General features: G+C 36.1%; 1 protein-coding gene across 1 annotated transcript in view; it reads right to left on the bottom strand.

Annotated features, from left to right (window-relative positions):
* Window positions 1-18,588, bottom strand: part of USH2A (usherin) — a 998,601-nt gene that overhangs the window by 1,298 nt on the left and 978,715 nt on the right. The window contains exons 67-70 of the mRNA XM_051996749.1: window positions 18,290-18,466; window positions 16,565-16,648; window positions 10,076-10,320; window positions 4,139-4,360 (exon numbers count right to left, since the gene is read on the bottom strand). Coding sequence (XP_051852709.1) covers window positions 4,139-4,360; window positions 10,076-10,320; window positions 16,565-16,648; window positions 18,290-18,466 — 728 coding nt within the window. The remainder of the gene's footprint in view (window positions 1-4,138; window positions 4,361-10,075; window positions 10,321-16,564; window positions 16,649-18,289; window positions 18,467-18,588) is intronic.

Genomic DNA, 18,588 nt, shown 5'->3' with positions numbered 1-18,588 from the left:
AGGTAAGCAATGAGGAATAGAAAGCCAGAATATAGTTTAAGGCAGGGTAGAACTCGCCCATATCAAACAGTACATTTCAAAGCTCTTTCGTCAAGTAATAGTAGAAAATGACCTCTGAATAAAACCCATGCTTTCTAGCCTTGATGAGATTAGAACACTCAATCTTTAAAAAATAAATTAAATTTTAAAAAGACATACTGGGCATAAGGACATTGATAATCTCACTGTAGTTTGCATTGATCAGACAACTTTCAGAGTGCTTTATTCATATCTGAATATCACATTGTAGGAGGTATTTTTAAGGAATCAGGTTATAATATATGACTTGCCTACAGGAAGGTTATTCAGATGATGAAGGGACTATGCCATATGACATTCAGTTAAGGAAGTGGAGATGTTGAGCCTGGAGAAAAGATTTGTGTGTAGTGTCATTATCTCTAAGCATTTCAAAGTCTGCCCAGTTGAGGAATTGGGTAGCAAGGTGAAATAGTAAATAGCATATTGGACTTGCAGTCAGAAACAGTTGGAAACTGTTTGCCTTGGTTTCCTCATCTGTAAAATAAGTTGGAAAAGGAAATGGCAGATCACTTTAGTAAATCTTATACCGCCAAGAAAATCCCAAGTTGAGTCATGAGGAGTTGGATAGAACTGAAAAAATGAAAGCAACAACATATAGATAAGTTATCTATATATCTATATAAGTTAACTCTTAAGAAGAGTTCTCACAGTTATAAGAAAAGTTCTACTAAAAATTTCTATTTCTCAGCAGCAGCTTTGAAAGATATGATAGATATTTCTCCTTGTCTTATGCTTATCAATTAACTGTTGAAACATATGGATAAAAAAAGGTATTGAAAATACCTTTTCCTTCACTTAGTAAGTTCTCAGTTGTCTTCTTTTTTCCTTTCTGAGCAAAGTACCAAATATAAAAACCGATTCATATCCTAATTTGTTATTAACAGAGATATTGGCTTAAAGTTGTTGAGATCAACAAATGGGAGTGCTATACCCTCTATATATGTGTGCTTTAACAATATATATGATTTTTGTTAGGAAATCATGTGAAATAGAATAAGAAAATTATATACACATATGTACAGTTTCTGTTAAGAATGTCTTAGTGCACTGCCTTAATCTTGCATTCCTAAGGCTAACAGACTATCTTGTCCAGAAAAGTTATGAGCTCATGATGGATTTGTCATCCTTGAGAATCCTTCCTGCATAATAATGTCTCATCAAAGACCCAAGGTGCAAGATCTCTAAAAAGAAAGAATTATTTTAAAAAATACATTTAGGCTAAGCCTCTGACCTCCTTAATCCCTTCCTGGGACAGAATGGGAAGAAAGGAATGCTCTTAAGAACTATAAGGAATCCAGCTTCAAACACTTAACACTAGCTGTGTGACTCTGGATGAGTCACTTAACCCCAATTGCCTTCCCCCCCCCCAAAAAAAAAAGTCAAGAACCACAAGGGAAACTAGATATATTTTTTACATAAAGAGAAAGTACAAACTCTCACCCATGGCTTACAGCTTTTTTCACAAACCTGTATTCCAGCTATTGGCACTTAAGCCAATGAAGGAAGTACCAAAATCAAAACCAGAGAGTACACAAATCTATCAGGACATATTCCATGGAGAAGTGCTTGGGTCCCATTAATAGCCTTATTTTACTTGGATATCAAGTGAACCGACTACATAGTTTAGCCCCAGAATTTTAAGTTTTGTGCATGGTGTTTGTTATGGTAGGACTACTAGATTATTATTGAAACACATTTAGAGAGCATTTCTGTTAACTGTCATTGTTATTGTTTATCCTTTGTTCTCCAAGAGGACCACGGCATCAGTAAGATGATGTCATGACATGAATGTTCATTGGATTTAAGTGAGGCAAGACTGCCTCACTTTCCCCTCCAGAGTCATCTGGGTCCAGTGGCTAGATATAGATTAGAATGACTAGAGATGGCTCTCCCTAATTATTAGAGAATATCAGTAAACCATCTGAATATCGTCATTTCAAGAGATATTGGCCCCTGTCGCCTTTTAGATTTTCAAGTACATACTGAATGACCAATTTGGAAGATGGTATAGAAGACCTTCCTGTTCTCAGACAGATTAGACTAAGTAGCTAACAGTCAAGCATTATAATGGCACAACCAATGTTTTGGAAGAAAGAAGGTTTTGGTGAAGAAACTAGCATTCAAGCACTTCTGCTCCCATAGGCTAAGGAGCCATGAAAGTAATGTGTATACATTTTTTAACACTAAAATCCATGGGATTTTTTCTCAAATAGAAATCTCTCCTAATTATATTATTTCTTATACTTAACAGCAAATATCTCTCTAAGTAAGTGATTTTGTGGTGATTCAGAATCCACATTATCATTGTTTATTGTTTCAGTAGCATACAAGTCTTCATATCCCCTTTTGGGGTTTTTTGACAATGATACTAGAGTGGTTTGCCATTTCCTTCTCCAGCTCGTTTTGCAGATAAGAGAACTGAGGCAATAGGGTGAAGTGACTGGGTCACATAGTATCTGTTACTAAGTTTGAATTCAAGGAAATCAGTCTTTCTGATTCCATGCTGGCCACTCTATTTACTGCAACACCTATCTGTCCAGTATCTATATCAGGAAAGAAAGAAAAGAAAACTTAGACTTCTAGTTATATATGCAAATGAGATTTGTTGGTAGATATTCTCTAAAAGTATATTGAAGCATTGTAGATGAGAGATCTGAAAATTTATCGATGGCAGACTCCCTCACAGGGAAGAAACAGCACCAGAGATAGTTCCAATTTTATCTTTTAATGTAAAAAAGCTCCTATCTCTTAAGGTATCAGCAAAGATTTTCCATTTTCATGATTTGCCAGTGGTTCTATGGCAGTGATTAGTAGGGAAACGAAACATAATGTTAATTCTATTCCCAGATCTATGGATGGGATCGTTAAGCAATGTAATTGGTTGGCAAAGGAAGTGAGATCGACTTATAAAGTGTTCTCATGACTTTGGCTAGAATTTTCCAGAATGTGGGGTTCTATTTCCTTTGCATTGGGTGGTCATTATCTCCTAAAGAAATTCATTGCAAAAAATATGTGTTATTAAGTTTATTTCTAGCCTGTATTTCTGAATTAAGTCTTAAATGCTCTGAAGAAGTTTCCAAATACTAAAACATTCAGAAAACAGGTTAATATTCATTGGACAGTTTATCCAGTTCTCTATATATTGGGGTATATTAGATGGGCTGCCAGACTTTTACTAATGTATATATGTATGCATACATTTTCTATTAAGCAATACCAATTTACATTCACAAAAGAAGGGTAACACTTGCATAAACTCTAAATTGTAAATCATGTGTATATTAAATAGAGGTCTAAGATTTGTAAAACACTTTATAAATATCTCATTTTATGTTCAATAACCCTGGGAGGTAAGTGCTATTATTATACCAATTTTACAGATGAGGAAACTAAGGGAAAGAGCAGTTAAACAACATATATAGGGTCACATAGCTGGGAAGTATCTGAGGCTGAATGTAAACTTGGGTATTTCTGATTCCAGGTCCAATATCTATCTACTATATTAGCCTCTACCTTAAGGGAAGAGTTATGGCATCCATGGACTAGGCATTTTGGGATGGATTTTGACAGCCCTCTTTTAGCTATCCTTGTGATGAACACTTAACATTGCTCAGTTCATGTGAGCCCACATTGATAGTGACACCTGCTGGAAGTTAATTCTGTGTACCCGTTGGAATAAAATTGTTAAAACATGGCCCATGGGGTCAATAACACCATTATCTGTTGTAACTTATAAAGATTTTTTGGAGATACACCATGTTTAACCCTTTGAGTTTTCTGATCTTTTCCCCCATAGCATACAACACTGAAGTCCACTAGTAAGCAAAAGGGAAACAGTCCATCTGTGTTTAATTGGGAAAACCTATCTATACCACAGTTAGTGACAAAGGAATCCTTTGGATGATGTAGAATATCTTTTTAGATGTAATGTTAATGCATCCTTGGTCCTTACTGTATAGTTATATCAACCTGTTTTTGTTTTATTTTTAAGAGGCATGTAAATGAATGAAATGAACAAAAGCAAATTACAGCTTTGGTTCTGCCATAAAGACCAACTTACCAATCCACTGTCATGGCCCATGATGGTCTCCCACAATGAGTCATCAGTTAAACCTTTCTTGTCCTGGATGTCCATGAGTTGACTGACACTGCGATGCAGAGAACCCTGGGAATAGGTACGACTAATCTGGCTTTGGCTTGGAATGCGGAGGACAGACATGCTTCTGTTGCTCCTAATACTCATAGGAGTCCCTGTCCGGGGGATCTTTGTATCAGTCATTCCCTGGGAAGAAAGTTTCTATTAGTGATACTCTTAAAAAGAAAACCTCCAAGTATGTCAAGGATCATTTGTTGTTACATCTTGGAATCCTCCTAAAAAAGCTTGGAAACTGTAACTTGCTATCACTGTGCTTCCTACAGAGGTTAGATAACAAGCTAATGGTCACATTAGAAGCCTGATAAAAGTGTCATTAAGACCCCAGAACACTCATTAAGGGATGCCCCAGCTATTGTTCCCCACAGAGACAAATGCTTGCTGCATTGCAGGTTTAACAAGGTGATCTCTTCATGCATGTCACCATAGCCAGTTCCCTCTCTACACTTGTCTCCTTGGGCTGCTAAAGTCCCCGGTGCTGCCAAGGTTAATAGTATTCTCCCGTGTCTGACTGATGGCTATGTTCAGCCCTTCCTTCAGTTGGTATGAGAGGAAAAAAACACATCTTTCAGGTTCTAGGTCCTATGAGTAAAAGTGGTATCCTGTTTCATTCCCTTCTACTCTTCTGTGATCTAAGACCAGTGAAATAGTGCCAAATCAGATTTCATTTCTAAATAGCCAAAACCTCTAGAATTAGGATCTAGAACATGTCTTGGAAACCCAAGACATTATATTACCTTTGTATAATTTTTGGCTTGGATCCCTCCACATCTGGGCACTACTCTACATTGTTAGTCTTTCTTATTACTCTGTGACTTTGTTCTTCTAAAAGCTAGATTTTTCACTGTCTTCCTCCTCACTTTAGCCCCCTACATAAGCATATGCCCAGTGCCTTCAGATCTCTGTCTTTAGTTAGGTAAAAATGAATTCAAATACATATTTGGATACTTGATCCTGGATGTCATTGAACTTCTATTTTTTCATCTGTAAAATGAATATAATACTAGAATCCACATTACAGGTTTGTTGTAAGGACTAAATAAACACCTAGCATGCTACCTGGTGCTTAATAAATGCTTTTTTCCTTCCTGTTATTTCTCTTTTCAACATCCATACCTCCTTTAATGGTTCCAGTTAAATTCCATTTCCTCCAGGGAAGACTTTTCTTTTTACTTGAGGTCATGGTCACACTTCTTCCCAAACTTTCCCCTAACCTCACATAGACTTTATTTCATAACATAACACACTTATTATATGATATTGATTATAGTGATCTGTGCTGGTATATTATCTTCCTATTAGCAATGTTCTTTAAAGCAGCGTCTCTGGGGTTTTGTTTTGTTTTTAATTTAATATCCCTTCAGTGTCTCTGTACAGTGTCTCTGTATTTAAAACCTTAGCTACATGGGGTGGCAAATCATTTAGGTTTTAGCTACTCTTCACAGAGCAATGAGCACACCATGCAAAAGAGTCATGCATACACACTATGGTGATTGTGAGGGCACAGCATACTGATACCTCAAAGTGCATTGTGTAGCTTTTCAAAGTGACATTACTTGACACATCAGATATTTCAGCAACCGAGTCAAACTAAAATTTAAAAATGGGGGGATCAATGTTAAAAAAAATATTTTAAAAGTAGCAGCATTATATGTACCCAATACCCAATCAGTCCACCTCCCAGATTTTAATATTCCCTAAAATGAATCTAAAAATATCCATGCAGGTCAACTGGAAGATTTTTGTGATGAAAAACACGTGGCTACTAGAGACTAATTGGTCGGTCTCGAAGGTGAGTTTTACTTGTATTATTTGTTCAGTATTTCAGAGAATGATCGTTCCAAATTCCAACCAGTAATTGTGTTCTGTGTAAAACCTGTACTTACAATTAGCTGCACCGTATGCTGTGTGACCTTGAAGCAGATAATAAAACAGGAATGGCTCCCTCACTCTGGCACTTGTGAGCCTCTCTGCTCAAAAAGTGCTTAAGCAGGGAGAAAGCAGGTGCTCCAAAGGCAGCTAACCTGATCAAGGGACCAGGTCATCTGGGAAAGGGAAGCATGGGACCTCTTAAAAGGCCTGGGACAAAATACTGACATCAGGGATTTTGAACTAAGGAAAACATGAATGGCATGTTCATTTATTTGGGATAGGGAGAAAGAAGCTTTTTTCTTATTTAAAAAAAAAAATTGTAGCATTTGTAGGAAACAGCTCAGAAGACAAGGCTGTAGATCAGAGAATTATAGACATTTATAAGTTTAGGGATTGACCTTCTTCAAAATCAAAGGAAAATCAAATTGAAAAATTATTTGTTTCTGTCTCAGATCTTAGCCTTTTCTTCAGGAAGCTCCAGAACAGCACTGAGATTAACAAGGACATTTAAGGTTTCTAATGGGCTGCTTTAGTCGTAGGTTCAATGGGCCATTCGATTCTCCTGGCCTTTGACAAGCCCTTCCAAATTAAGTAGCTGACTAGCTCTCATAGGAGCTTTCATTTTATGAAAACCATTTTATTTTGTTTTAACTGATTTTTAAAAGAAGCAGAATGGTAGAAGGCAGATTTTGTTCATTGTTGTAGTTATGTTAAACCCTGAACTGGGTGCATGCTACTCTGATTTGTAACTCAGTATCTTGTGGACTTATCTTTTTTTATGTTTGATTTTTGTTTTTAGTTCAGTATTTTTCCACAGTTACATATAAAAACTTTTTTGAAATTTTTTATAATAATTGAGTTCCAGATTCTCTCCTTTCTTCTGTTCCCACCTTCTTCTCCTATTGAGAATGCAAGCAAGTCGTTATAGGTTATACATGTATAGTCACGCAAAACATTTGAATAAGTCATGTTATATAAGAAAAAGTAGATAAAAAACTCAAAAATAAAGTAAAAATATTATATATGTGTATATATATACATATATATATACATATATGTTACATTTCAATCTGCATTCAGACATTATCAGTTCTTTCTGTGGGTATGGATAGCATTTTTGATCAAAAGGAATAATTTTGAAACACAGATTTGACTTTATGCTACTTTCTTCTCAAGAATCAATCCCTATTATCTCTAGGATCACATATAAACTTTTTTTTTAATTAAAGCATCAATTAACTTTCCATGTTGCTGTACATTATTCCCCTTTAGTGACTCACCATTCCAGACAGACTTTCACTCTATTTTCAACATTATGTTGTTGTATATAATACTTAGTAAAATATTTGCTGAATGGAATTGAATCTTCTGGTAAAGTCAATTTCACAATCAGCGCTACTACTAATACACATTTGGACTTCTTCCTGGCTGTGGCTCCTGGAACATGATCTAGTCCTTGTCTCTGCTTCCTTCATTTCACTTCTTTCATCTTAATTTATGCCATTCAACATATTGTCAGTTGAATGAAAAATTACATTTTAGGATTAATTTTTCATCAAGTAATCCTAGTTATGTCTTTGCTTAGTACCAAAGGAACCTCTTCTTTTATCATTTTAGTTGATCCCATTCTTTATTTTGTGAAATCCAAAAGTTTTACCAGGAGATATAGCAGAGAAATAGCTATATGTCACTTTCTGGGTACTATGTTCAAACAAGGCCATGTGCACTCAGGCTATACATTCATATCTCTTCCCCTAAATCCAGAAACTCAGAGCCTAGAACAACAGGCTCTTAGATGTAAGCTCTCATTTTGTCTTACTTTGGGCTAGGGTTATGTCATAACTATTTCTAAATATACACTTCCCCTTGTTCTTCAAATTCCTTTAATATATTTTCTTTCCCCAATATTGCATAAATATTTTTGTGGTAGAGGGACTGTTTTGCTTATTTGTATTGTGTGTCTGACATATTTGTGTGTGTGCGTGTATGTGTGTGTGTGTGTCTATATCTCTCTCTACCTCTGTATCTATATCTCTTGTTCTAGCTATCTGTCTATTACCAGTCCCATTTCTTTGACACCATTTCCACTCATAAACATTCAGTTATATTTTTGAAGACTATGTTTTTAAAATATATGAAACTAAATATAAAGATTATAGTATGTGCATGTATGTATTTATGCGGTAGTCATGTGGGCATGCTTTCTAGAGTATGATCTGCTGCTTCACGTTGGCATCTATCCCCTTTAATTCTAGAGAGCTTTTGAGGAAAGTGATCCTGACTGAGCTGTTACTTTAAATGGCTAAAGTCATCAGTTGTGTATTTGGTTTATAAATTAGCACAGAAGCAAAAGAAAATGAAAAAAGTTTTATATGTGAATTATATTTGGATCCTATGTCACTTAGGAAAAAGAAGGTCTTTCACTGACAAAAATGAAAGATAAAGGGTACATTGCTAAAAAAAAAAATCCGTGTTTGGCAGATCTTCTATAGAAGAATAATGGCAAAATGTGGATAAGAAAATGAGAAGGTATAGAAGATGATTAGCTTTGGTAGAAAACCAAGTCAGTAAAATTATGTGTCTAAGAAAGTGGACATGTCCTTTATAACATAAAACATACAGAGACCTTTGGATATGATTTACAAAGCAAACAAACTTCCTTGGGGTGGGGAGTGAGAGAGAGCAAAACTATGACATATCATAGTTCAATTTTTTAACATAACAGGCCCCAAAGGAAGACATCAAAACACTGAACATGGAGTTCATTTCAGGCTGACTCCTCATTCCCACCCTTATCTACATCTTCATTTTGGATACTGGAAACAACTAAGGATAGAAAAAAAAGGACTCATGTCAAAACCAGATATTTTTGGAAAGCTGTATGATTTTGAGTATATGTTCTTCCATAAAAGGTGCCCAGACAGACACTGACATTTTGAAGAATTCATGATTTCATTAATGAGGATTCCACTGACAAAACCTCCATACCTTTTACTATATAGTCCTTTTCTATCTTTTCCTATATGTTTTTATAAAAGTTCTACCCTAAATTTACTGAGAAAAAATTGGCTTGAAAATAACTTGAACAAGTGCTTGGATCTCTATTGAGATAAATGTTCCCAAATAGCCCACATAAGAAGGACTATGACCATATAGTGTAAAATTAGTCTTCCCTTCTTCATTTCTGTGCACTAGACAAATGACCTCCATAAAAATAAATAAAAATCAGTAAGCACTTATTTCCCCCCTCCTCAGAAACCTACTTCTCTTCTTTTGTCTTCTTGAATTTCTTTCTAATCACCAGTTACCACAGACACAATTTGAATCTCAGTCTTTTCCCCACTGCATTTCCCCAATTCCCCCCAAACCACTGGATTTAAGATAATGATATTACACATTATTTTAGCTCCTTATTTCACTCAGGAGATCTTTATAATTTAGTCTGGACCTAATTTTGTCACTGCTTACAGCATATATGAAGAAAAGTAAGAAATGTGACTCAGTGTGTTGTTACTTATTCCTTTCTTGGTTTCTAGGGCTTGAACCTGAGCCTTTTAACCTTGAATTCATTTCTTGATCAAAGTGTTTTTGGTCTGCTAATGTGACTTAGAAATGACACTATCTGAAGTAGTCTTGTATTCCAATTATGCTTCATATACCCAGATATATCCAACTCTGGGACTACACTGAACCCCACAAACACTGAGTTCCATTTCCCCCATATTTAGCACCCATCTCAAAGGTCAACAATGCTCAATCAATTATTTTGGGACTCAGAACAAATCCATGAACATTAAAAAAGTTCATCTGGTTCTTGTTAGCCTCCATTCTTAGCCACACTAGTCATATCCTTGGTGGAGTATAAAAAGTTGGACCTCTATGGAATGTAGTCATGGACATGATGCTCTTCTAAGGAACTTTATGACCCAGGCCAGATAAAAGTGTACAAGACCATATCTCAATGGCACATACCATGTGGGTTTCACCTGGGGGGTAGACACTCAGTGGAGACATCCTTTTCTGAAGTGGCACTAATGGCGGTCTCTCTCTGATATATGGTTCTTTATGTATTTTTCTTTGTAGGATCAGAGACAGAAAGATAGCCAGGAGGATCAACCCCAGAGTTGCCATTAATATTATAAACCACAGCTCATTGTAGAACTCAGCACGCTTGCTCTCTGCTCCCATCTTCTCTCCAGGAGTTGTTAGTACTGGGCCTACCAAACCCAGAGAAGGAAAAAAGAAAACATTATTTCAAAAGGCAATTTAGTGATCTATCGTCCTGTTATTCTATAGTAAATTAGAAAGAAGTTGAGAGTCGTTTGTCACATTGTGCTTATTTGCACTTATGCTCAAGGTGGTATAATGGTTCAATATGTTAGTGGGCTGTAATAAAAAGCTTATTGCACTCTAGAGACCATGCTTACAATCCTGGCATTGCTGTCTGGGCTGGAAATCACCACAGCATTGGCATATCCCAGGGAAAGGGAGGGAGGAGGGATGGAATTAAACAGGGTGTTATCAAAGTAACCTTGAGGATTGGCAATTTCAGAACTCTGCAAGAGATAGAGAGACTGCCTCTTCTGCAGCAAGCACTTCTGGTTAAGAATTCTGCCTCAAAGACAGGTTAGAGGCTGAAGCTTTGGTAATTCAGGTATACCCTACTTTATTCAACAAACATAATCTAGGAAAGCCGTGCCCCCTTCACCCTCATATTCACCAGATCCTGCTAGCTCAAGAGAGTCAATTGTTAAACTTTCAAGGTTTTTATACAAATCAGAGCTTGATTTATTATCTTGTTAATTGTTAAGACATTAGTGATAGAGAATACATTGATAATGCAGTTTAAATTTAAAAACATGTTGGGCATTTTTTGAAATCTGGTTGTTAAATAAATTGCCAGCATATCACTGTCCACTCTGTATCATTATGAGATGGTAGTGTAGCAGCAATAATAATAGGCAACATTTAGATAATACTTAAAATTTTTCTAAATGCTATATATATATATAAAATTCCATTTTGTCCTCTGAGAGGTACATACTCTTATGACCTGCATTTTACAGATAAGAAAACCAAGTCTGAGAAGGATTAAGTCACTTACTCAGTGTCAATCACACAGATAGTAAGTATTTGGGGGCAGGATTTGAAGCCAGCATTTCCTAACTCCAAATTCATGAATCTATACATTCTGCCATCTATCTGCTCTGCGTTGTGACCACTGCGGCAGCTTAGAAGTCCAGTAGAGAAAGCCCAGGGCCTAGAGTCAGGAAGATATCAGTCACTTACTAGCCATGTGATTCTGGATAAGAGTTAATCTCTGTCTGACTGTGTTTCCCCATATAAAGTGGAGATCATATTAGTAAATAATTAAATAAATTAATCATTTACAAATTAAATAATATTTGTAAAGCACTTAGTAGTGTCTGGCACATAGTAGTGCTTAATAAAGGTTTGTTCCCTTCCCTGGATTAGCAGTCAGGAATAACTGGGTCTGAATATTTTCTCACCTACTTACTAGTTAAAGATCAGGCAAATCATAATCTCTTTGAGTTTCACTTTCTTTACTTGTTAATTGGAGATAAATGATACTCTCCAAAATAATTAATTGCATAGAGTCATGAAGAGCACAAACTTTCAGAGTTGGGAGGTGTTCCAGAATTCCTCTAGTCAGATTCAGACCTGAAAAGGAATTCCTGCTAGAATATACCTGATAAGAATTCATTCACTTTCTGCTTGAAAATCTCCAGTGAGTGGGGCAAGTCACTCTCTGCCTTTCAGGCCTGTTCTACTTTGGGTCAGCTCTATCATGAAGGTTTTCTTGACATTATCCATTATTCCTAGTCCTGCTTTCAAACAGAGCAAGTTTCATATCTTTTCTATTTTCAAATACTTGAATACAACTAATATTATAGGACCACTGGGTGGCACAATGGATAGAGTGCCAGACTTGGAGTCAAAAAGACTCATTTTCCTGAACTCAAATCAAGCTTCAGATACTTACTAGTTGTATCACTCCGGGAAAGTGATTTAACCCTGTTTGCCTCAATTTTCTCATCTGTAAAATGAGCTGGAGATGGAAATGGCAAATCACACTAATATGTTTGTCAAGAAAACCCCAAGTAGGGTCACAAAGGGATGGACATGACTGAAAAAATGATTATGGTCCCCAAGTCTTCCCTTCTTTATCTAGTTACTCCCAATGGTTTTCATATAACATGGATGTATGGCATTTCACAATTTGAGTTTTCCTCATCAGGATTCTTTCCAGATTATAAATGTTTTTTAAACTGTTGTATCCAAAACCGAACACAAAATTTCAAACTCCGTCTGACAAAGGTAGAGTAGAAAAGAGCTCTCACACTCTTGTTCCTAAAACTGTGCCTTTCTTAATGTAGTGCTTTCGAGAAAACCTTTGGTATACAATGTAACTAATCTTACCTCACCACCATTTTTCCTAATGCTCTTGCCTTCCATCTAGGTCAGCCTCTGATTTATCATTTGCTTTACTGCCTATGTCTATAGTTCTTTCCTAATTGTCTACTTGATTTTGAGGGCAAGGACTGTTTTTGCCTTTCTTTGTATCCATTCTTAGTGCTAAGCACATAGTAAATTAATAAATGCTTAACTGACTTGATGACTTATGTCTTTAAACTTGCAACTTCATTTCCTTTAGTGCCACATTCAATAACCAAGATGGGCTGAATGGAAATGGGTTGAATGTCAAGAATTGTCAACTACTGGATGACAGCGCTGTCACTGTAGAGTGGGCTAAAGTAGGGAAAGTCCTAGAAGTGATTTTAAAATCCTTGATGAAGTACTTCCTTAAGCAACAGTTCAGGAAAAGAAACTTAGCCATTTTCTGCCAAATGGTTGAGAAAATTGTAGTCACCAGAAGAGCTTCATCTGCAATCCTAAGAAACTGAGCAATTCTTTGCAATTAAACAAGACAGTCCACCATAACCCTTTGAGATAGAAGGACAAAACAACAAGTTGGTTTGGTGCAGATATTAATCAATCAGCAGACTTCACTTATGCTCATTGTAGAAGGTTGTGGATGTGTTCTATTTGTCTTTCTGGTTCTTATCTTCGCCCCAGAATAAACACCTGTTGTCCAATGTGACCCTATGCGGGATATTCTTGGCAAAGATACTGTGGTGATTTGCTATTTCCTTCTTCAGTGAATTAAGAGTAACTAAAATTAAATGACTTGCCCAGGATTACATAGTTACCAAGTATCTGAAGTCCTATTTGAACTCAGTTCTTTCTTACTCCAAATCCACTGCACCCTCATCACCTCATCATGGGATGCTAGAGTCACTGATTTAGAACTAGACTGAAACTTGGAAGTCATCTGGTTTAATCAGATCCCTTCCTACCTTTCCAGTGTTCATATATTTTATACTTCCCTATGTACTTTATGATCCAGCAAAACCTGACTTCCTTCCTGCCAACTCTTTCATACTGGAGTTGATTTTTTGATTCCATGACTGATTCCATGATCTTGGGATGCTTTCTTTTTTCACCCATCTCTTGGTTTCCCTGGCTTCCCATCAAACTGCTCCAATGACACTTTCTGGAAACCTTTCCTTGTCATCCTCACTTTTTATGTACATTGTAAATACATATATACATCATATATGATTCTAAGTGGTGTCTATTTTCCTCCATGTTGTCTCCTCCATGTTAGCATTTAGCGTAGTACTTGGGACAGAGTGGATATTTGGTATTTATTAAATGATTATTTCCATTAAAATGTGAGTTTCCCAAGGAAAGGGACAAAGTGACAATGTTTTGTTTTGTTTTGTCTTTCTTTTTCTCCTTATGTCTTTAGTGCTTAGGGATTGACACAGAATAAGAACTTAACAAATGCTTGTTCATTGATAAAGCCCAGAAAAGAAAAATTATTTGTCCAAGTTTACATAGGAAGGAAACAGAAGAGGTATGACGCAAAATCACGCTTCACTACAAATCCTGAACTCTTTCTACACCATGATGCCCATAGGAGTATTTTCAAAAATGTAGTACAATAAGTTTTTTACCATTAGAATGGGTTAAGACTGTATCTCAGAGAAGGAAAAATGCCTAAAAGGATTTTAAAAAGTCATTTTTGATTAAAGTGATGGTAGCTTAAAAAAAAAAAAAAAGCTTTCTAGCTCCTTGAGACCATGCCTTATATTAATATATTAAATAACTTGTATTTATTCCACTGCTGCTACCTGCCAGCCACTGTCGGAGGCCTTGGAAAAACAAGAACAAATACTGATCCAATTCTTGCTCACAAGGAACTTACATTTTAGTAGGAGAAATAATAAGTATTTACATAATTACTTATAAACATATAAATATAAGTAAATAAATGAGTATATGAAGATAATGAATTCAAATAAATAAAAATAATTATTAATAGCTATCATTTATACAGTAATTTTGGTTTTGCAAAGTACTTTATATTTATCTCATATAACAATTTGAGATAATAAATGTAGTCCTTTGAGCAAGACCTTATCAATTCCCATTTTATAGATGAGGAAGGGGTCACACAATAAAGAAGTGATTGAGACAACATCTGAATTCAATTTGAGAGAAAGGCCAGTAGTACTATGAACCCTTAAGATTACCAGTGGGATTCCATGCAGTCATATGTCTACCAAGTATTGTTATATGTTTTCTCAAATCAATAGATCCTTTTAGTATAACTATTATCATGTGAAGGATAATGAATTTTTTTTCAGGAGGTCCTCATTCTTGAAGAGTTTAGGAACTTCTGCCTTCTAGCCTCTGGCATAGTTATGGGCACATCATGGGCACCAATAAATACTGACTGAACAAATTTTCTTTGCATATGGCCTCCTTTGTGGTTCTGGGAAATGGCATTAGTGACCATTGCCTGGTGGCTATGCTGGCTAAGGAAAGCTCGTGGGAATGGTAGTGCCATATGCCTAAGGGAATCCTCAAATGGGAAAATATTCTCAGAAAAGTTAGAGGGAAATGAAGCCTTAAATTCCTTTCTTGCCTAGAGGCCTCCTCCTGGCAAGGGGGCAGAGTCTGGGTAGGGCAGTCTAAAAGCTATTATACAAATCTGAGACCTGAGAAAATGAGATGGACAACATATCTCACAGTTTTTTCTCCTTGTCTGTAATGGGCTGAAGCTGAGTTGATTCATGAGGTCCACTCTGAGCACTTATGGCTAATTACCAATTGGACAATATTCTATTAATATATGCTTGGAGAAAGAATGGCCCTGCCCACTCTCTGTGCAAGTTTGATCTGTTGTATAGGAGATTGGGTGGAGGATTTAGGGGTAGAGTGAGAGAGCCAAGAGTCACTCTTGGCCAGATTCGTGTGGTGATTGCTCTCACTTCGTATTACCATTCTGTTCACATCCACAAAGAATAAAGAGCAAGGACTTTTGCTGATCCTGACTCCGGCTGATTCTAAAATATCCAGTGTGCTAACACGGTCATCACACTTGTCTGCCCGATTGCCATTCTGAGAAATGTGTACCTGGAGCTTTCCTCTCCTGCTTGGTGACTCCCTCTTTAAGTCCACTATTTTAGGAAGTATTCTAGCCATGCAATCATCTCAGTCATAAGACTCTGAGATATACTCCACCTCCTATTCTATCACACTGCTTCCAATGCTTTGATATTTTAGTTTTCTAGTTTCTCTTTGTATGCTCTCTTCTCTTATTAGAACATAAGTTCTTTGAGATACCCTCTTGCTTACTTTTATTTCAATTAGTCAGTATGAGTTTATTAAGTGGTTATCTTGTGCCAAGAACTGTGTTATCTATATGGAATACAAAGGCAAGCAAAAAGACAGCCCTTACTCCTAAGAAAGTCATTTAGTATGGAAGGAAAGGGAAATTGAAAAAAAGCAAAGGGAGGAGTGGGGGGGGGCAGTATCCATTCACTGGAACTGCAAAGTCAAAAGAATCAGACACAAAGATGGAAGAGTAGTAAAAAATTAGAGAAATGAATTCCTATTCATATTCCCAGTGCTTAACAAAAAGTAAGTGATTAATAAATGCTTACTCTGGCTATCTGTCCATATCCTAGGTTTGGATTCAACACATAGCTCAGCATCCCATTTCCTCCACAAAATTCCCATTTTTGAAGTCCTGGGCTTGGGGCATCTTTGCCAATGTTTGCAGCAGCTCTGTGTTAGAGATCTAACTTTGAACTCAAGCACTAGAGAGTGGTCACAATTATGATAATGCTATTGCTTTTGCTTCTTTTGTTAATCTTATCATTACTCCATCATTCTCTCTAAATATTAAAATCTTAACCCTACTAAAGTGTTAACTCCTTGTAGGCATAGATTAGGTCTTATATTTTTTTGTGTCTTTCAACAATGTCTTGCACACAGTAGAATTCAATACATATTGATTGATTGAGGAATGATAAATTTGGAAACAATGATTAGGTGGTATACTAAAGAGTACAAGTCCATATTTACCAAGTCCTGTTGAGGTATCATACTGGATCAAAGGTGTCTTAACACTTCCTTCATCAGTAGTGCAGGTCACCTGAAACAGAAAAACTAAAGACAAGGGAGAACAAAGGAAAGCATTAGAACTCTCTGGCAATATTGCACATAATCTGGAAAGTGCAAATTAATTATTTTTATTTTCTTTTTTGTCTTTCTCTTTTATTATTCAGTAGCATTTTATTTTTCCAATTACCTGTAAAGATAGTTTTCACCATCAATTTCTGTAAGACTTTGACTTCCAAATTTTCTTGTCATCTTCCTTTCTTTCCCTCCCCCCTCTTTAAGACAGCAAGCAACTCGATATAAGTTATACATGTATAATCATTTTAAACATATTTCCATATTATTTATCTTGTGAAAGAAAATAAGAACAAAAGGGGAAAAACCACAAGAAAGAAAAAGCAAATAAACAATAAATGAGATGAGAATGATATGCTTTTGGTCTGCATTCAGTCTCCTTAATTCTTTCTCTGATGAAGAAGGCATGGAAAGAACAATTTTACAAAGAAGCATGAAAAAGTTTGGATATCTGGTGACTCAGGGCATGACTTTAAAGCCCTTCCTTGTGTTTCAGATGATTCTACTGAATCCCAAGACTAGATATTGCAGAAATTAAGTCATACCTAAGTTGATCTTTTTTTTTCTTTAAGTAATAAGTTAAATGAGGCTGGAGGTACCAAAGAACTATAATCATATATATATAAAACACATAACTATAAGCAATAACTATAGCAGAGAACACATTTTTACTTCATCGGTACAGTAATCTTCTGGGGAAGGACTTTTTCTATCACTACAAATTGAAAATTTCTCTGCAACTTAGAGTCCTAGAGAACTGTTTCAGGTCTTGAGAGGTTTGCTGACTTTTCTGGGGTCACACAGTTAGAATATATCAAAGGCAGGACTTAAATCCATATCTTTTTCTCTCTGAAGTCAGATCTCTAAGCACTATATCATGATGCTTCTATTCTGCTCTCTATAGTTATAAAAATAAAGTTACTTAAAATTTGTGTATGCAGATTTCATTACATAATGTAGAATATTAAAATAGACTACAGTGGTGGAGTATAACAATTGGAATCAAATTCTCCCCCTAATATGTACTAGCCATTTGACTTTAGAAAAATCTCTTAATTGCTATTGTCCTCACATGTCCCACCAGTAATATATGATAATAATATTTCCTATGTCACAATATTGTGAGGATCAAATAAGTTAATATATGTAAAACACTTTGGCAAAATTAAAGTGGTATGTGAATGATAACTATTTTCACTGTCATCATCATCATCAATTTTAGGACTTGAAAATTACTTAGAAACCATCAGTTCATCAGTGTGAGATCTATCTTCAAATACCTGGAGAGGTATCAGACTTCTTTTGCTTGTCCCTAGAGAGTCAAAGTAGAAGGAAAGGGGTAAACAAATATTTATTAAGCATCTACAATATATCAGCACCATGCATAGTGCTTTACATTATTATTTCTTTTGATCCTCACAAAAACTCTGGAATGTAGATACTATTATTATCCCTATTTTGCAATTGAGGAAACTGAGGGAAACAGATTAAATAAATTGCCAAGGGTCCCAGAGTAAGTTTTCTGAGGCTAGAAGGCCACCTCTGTTAGATTGAGAAGCTCATAAAACCTAAGAAGAGAGTTCTATAAAAACTGAGATAAAAATGAAAACTAACTTCTGTCTGCTGTCCTGGGTAGATAGAGGATGGTATCTAAGCCACTGTAGAGCCGCTGGCCTCCATCTGTCAATACGTACTCCTTCAGCTTGCCATTCAGCAAAAAAGTACCACTCCAATTGATGTACACCACTGTTAAGTTGCTGGACACGGAAAATGGTGCTCTGTATTGAGGAGCTGCAAAAAGAAAAGGAAATTTTGAGATAACAGGCACTCCACTACAAGTTTTTGAAAGTGGGCAAATGGTTGACTTTGGAAAGAGCACCCTCTATAGGTCATGGTAAAGAATAGGCTTTAGG

This window comes from Antechinus flavipes, chromosome 4 (assembly GCF_016432865.1).
Source record: "Antechinus flavipes isolate AdamAnt ecotype Samford, QLD, Australia chromosome 4, AdamAnt_v2, whole genome shotgun sequence".
In the NCBI taxonomy this organism is placed as follows: domain Eukaryota; kingdom Metazoa; phylum Chordata; class Mammalia; order Dasyuromorphia; family Dasyuridae; genus Antechinus; species Antechinus flavipes.
This window is presented reverse-complemented; position numbering and strand designations above follow the sequence as displayed.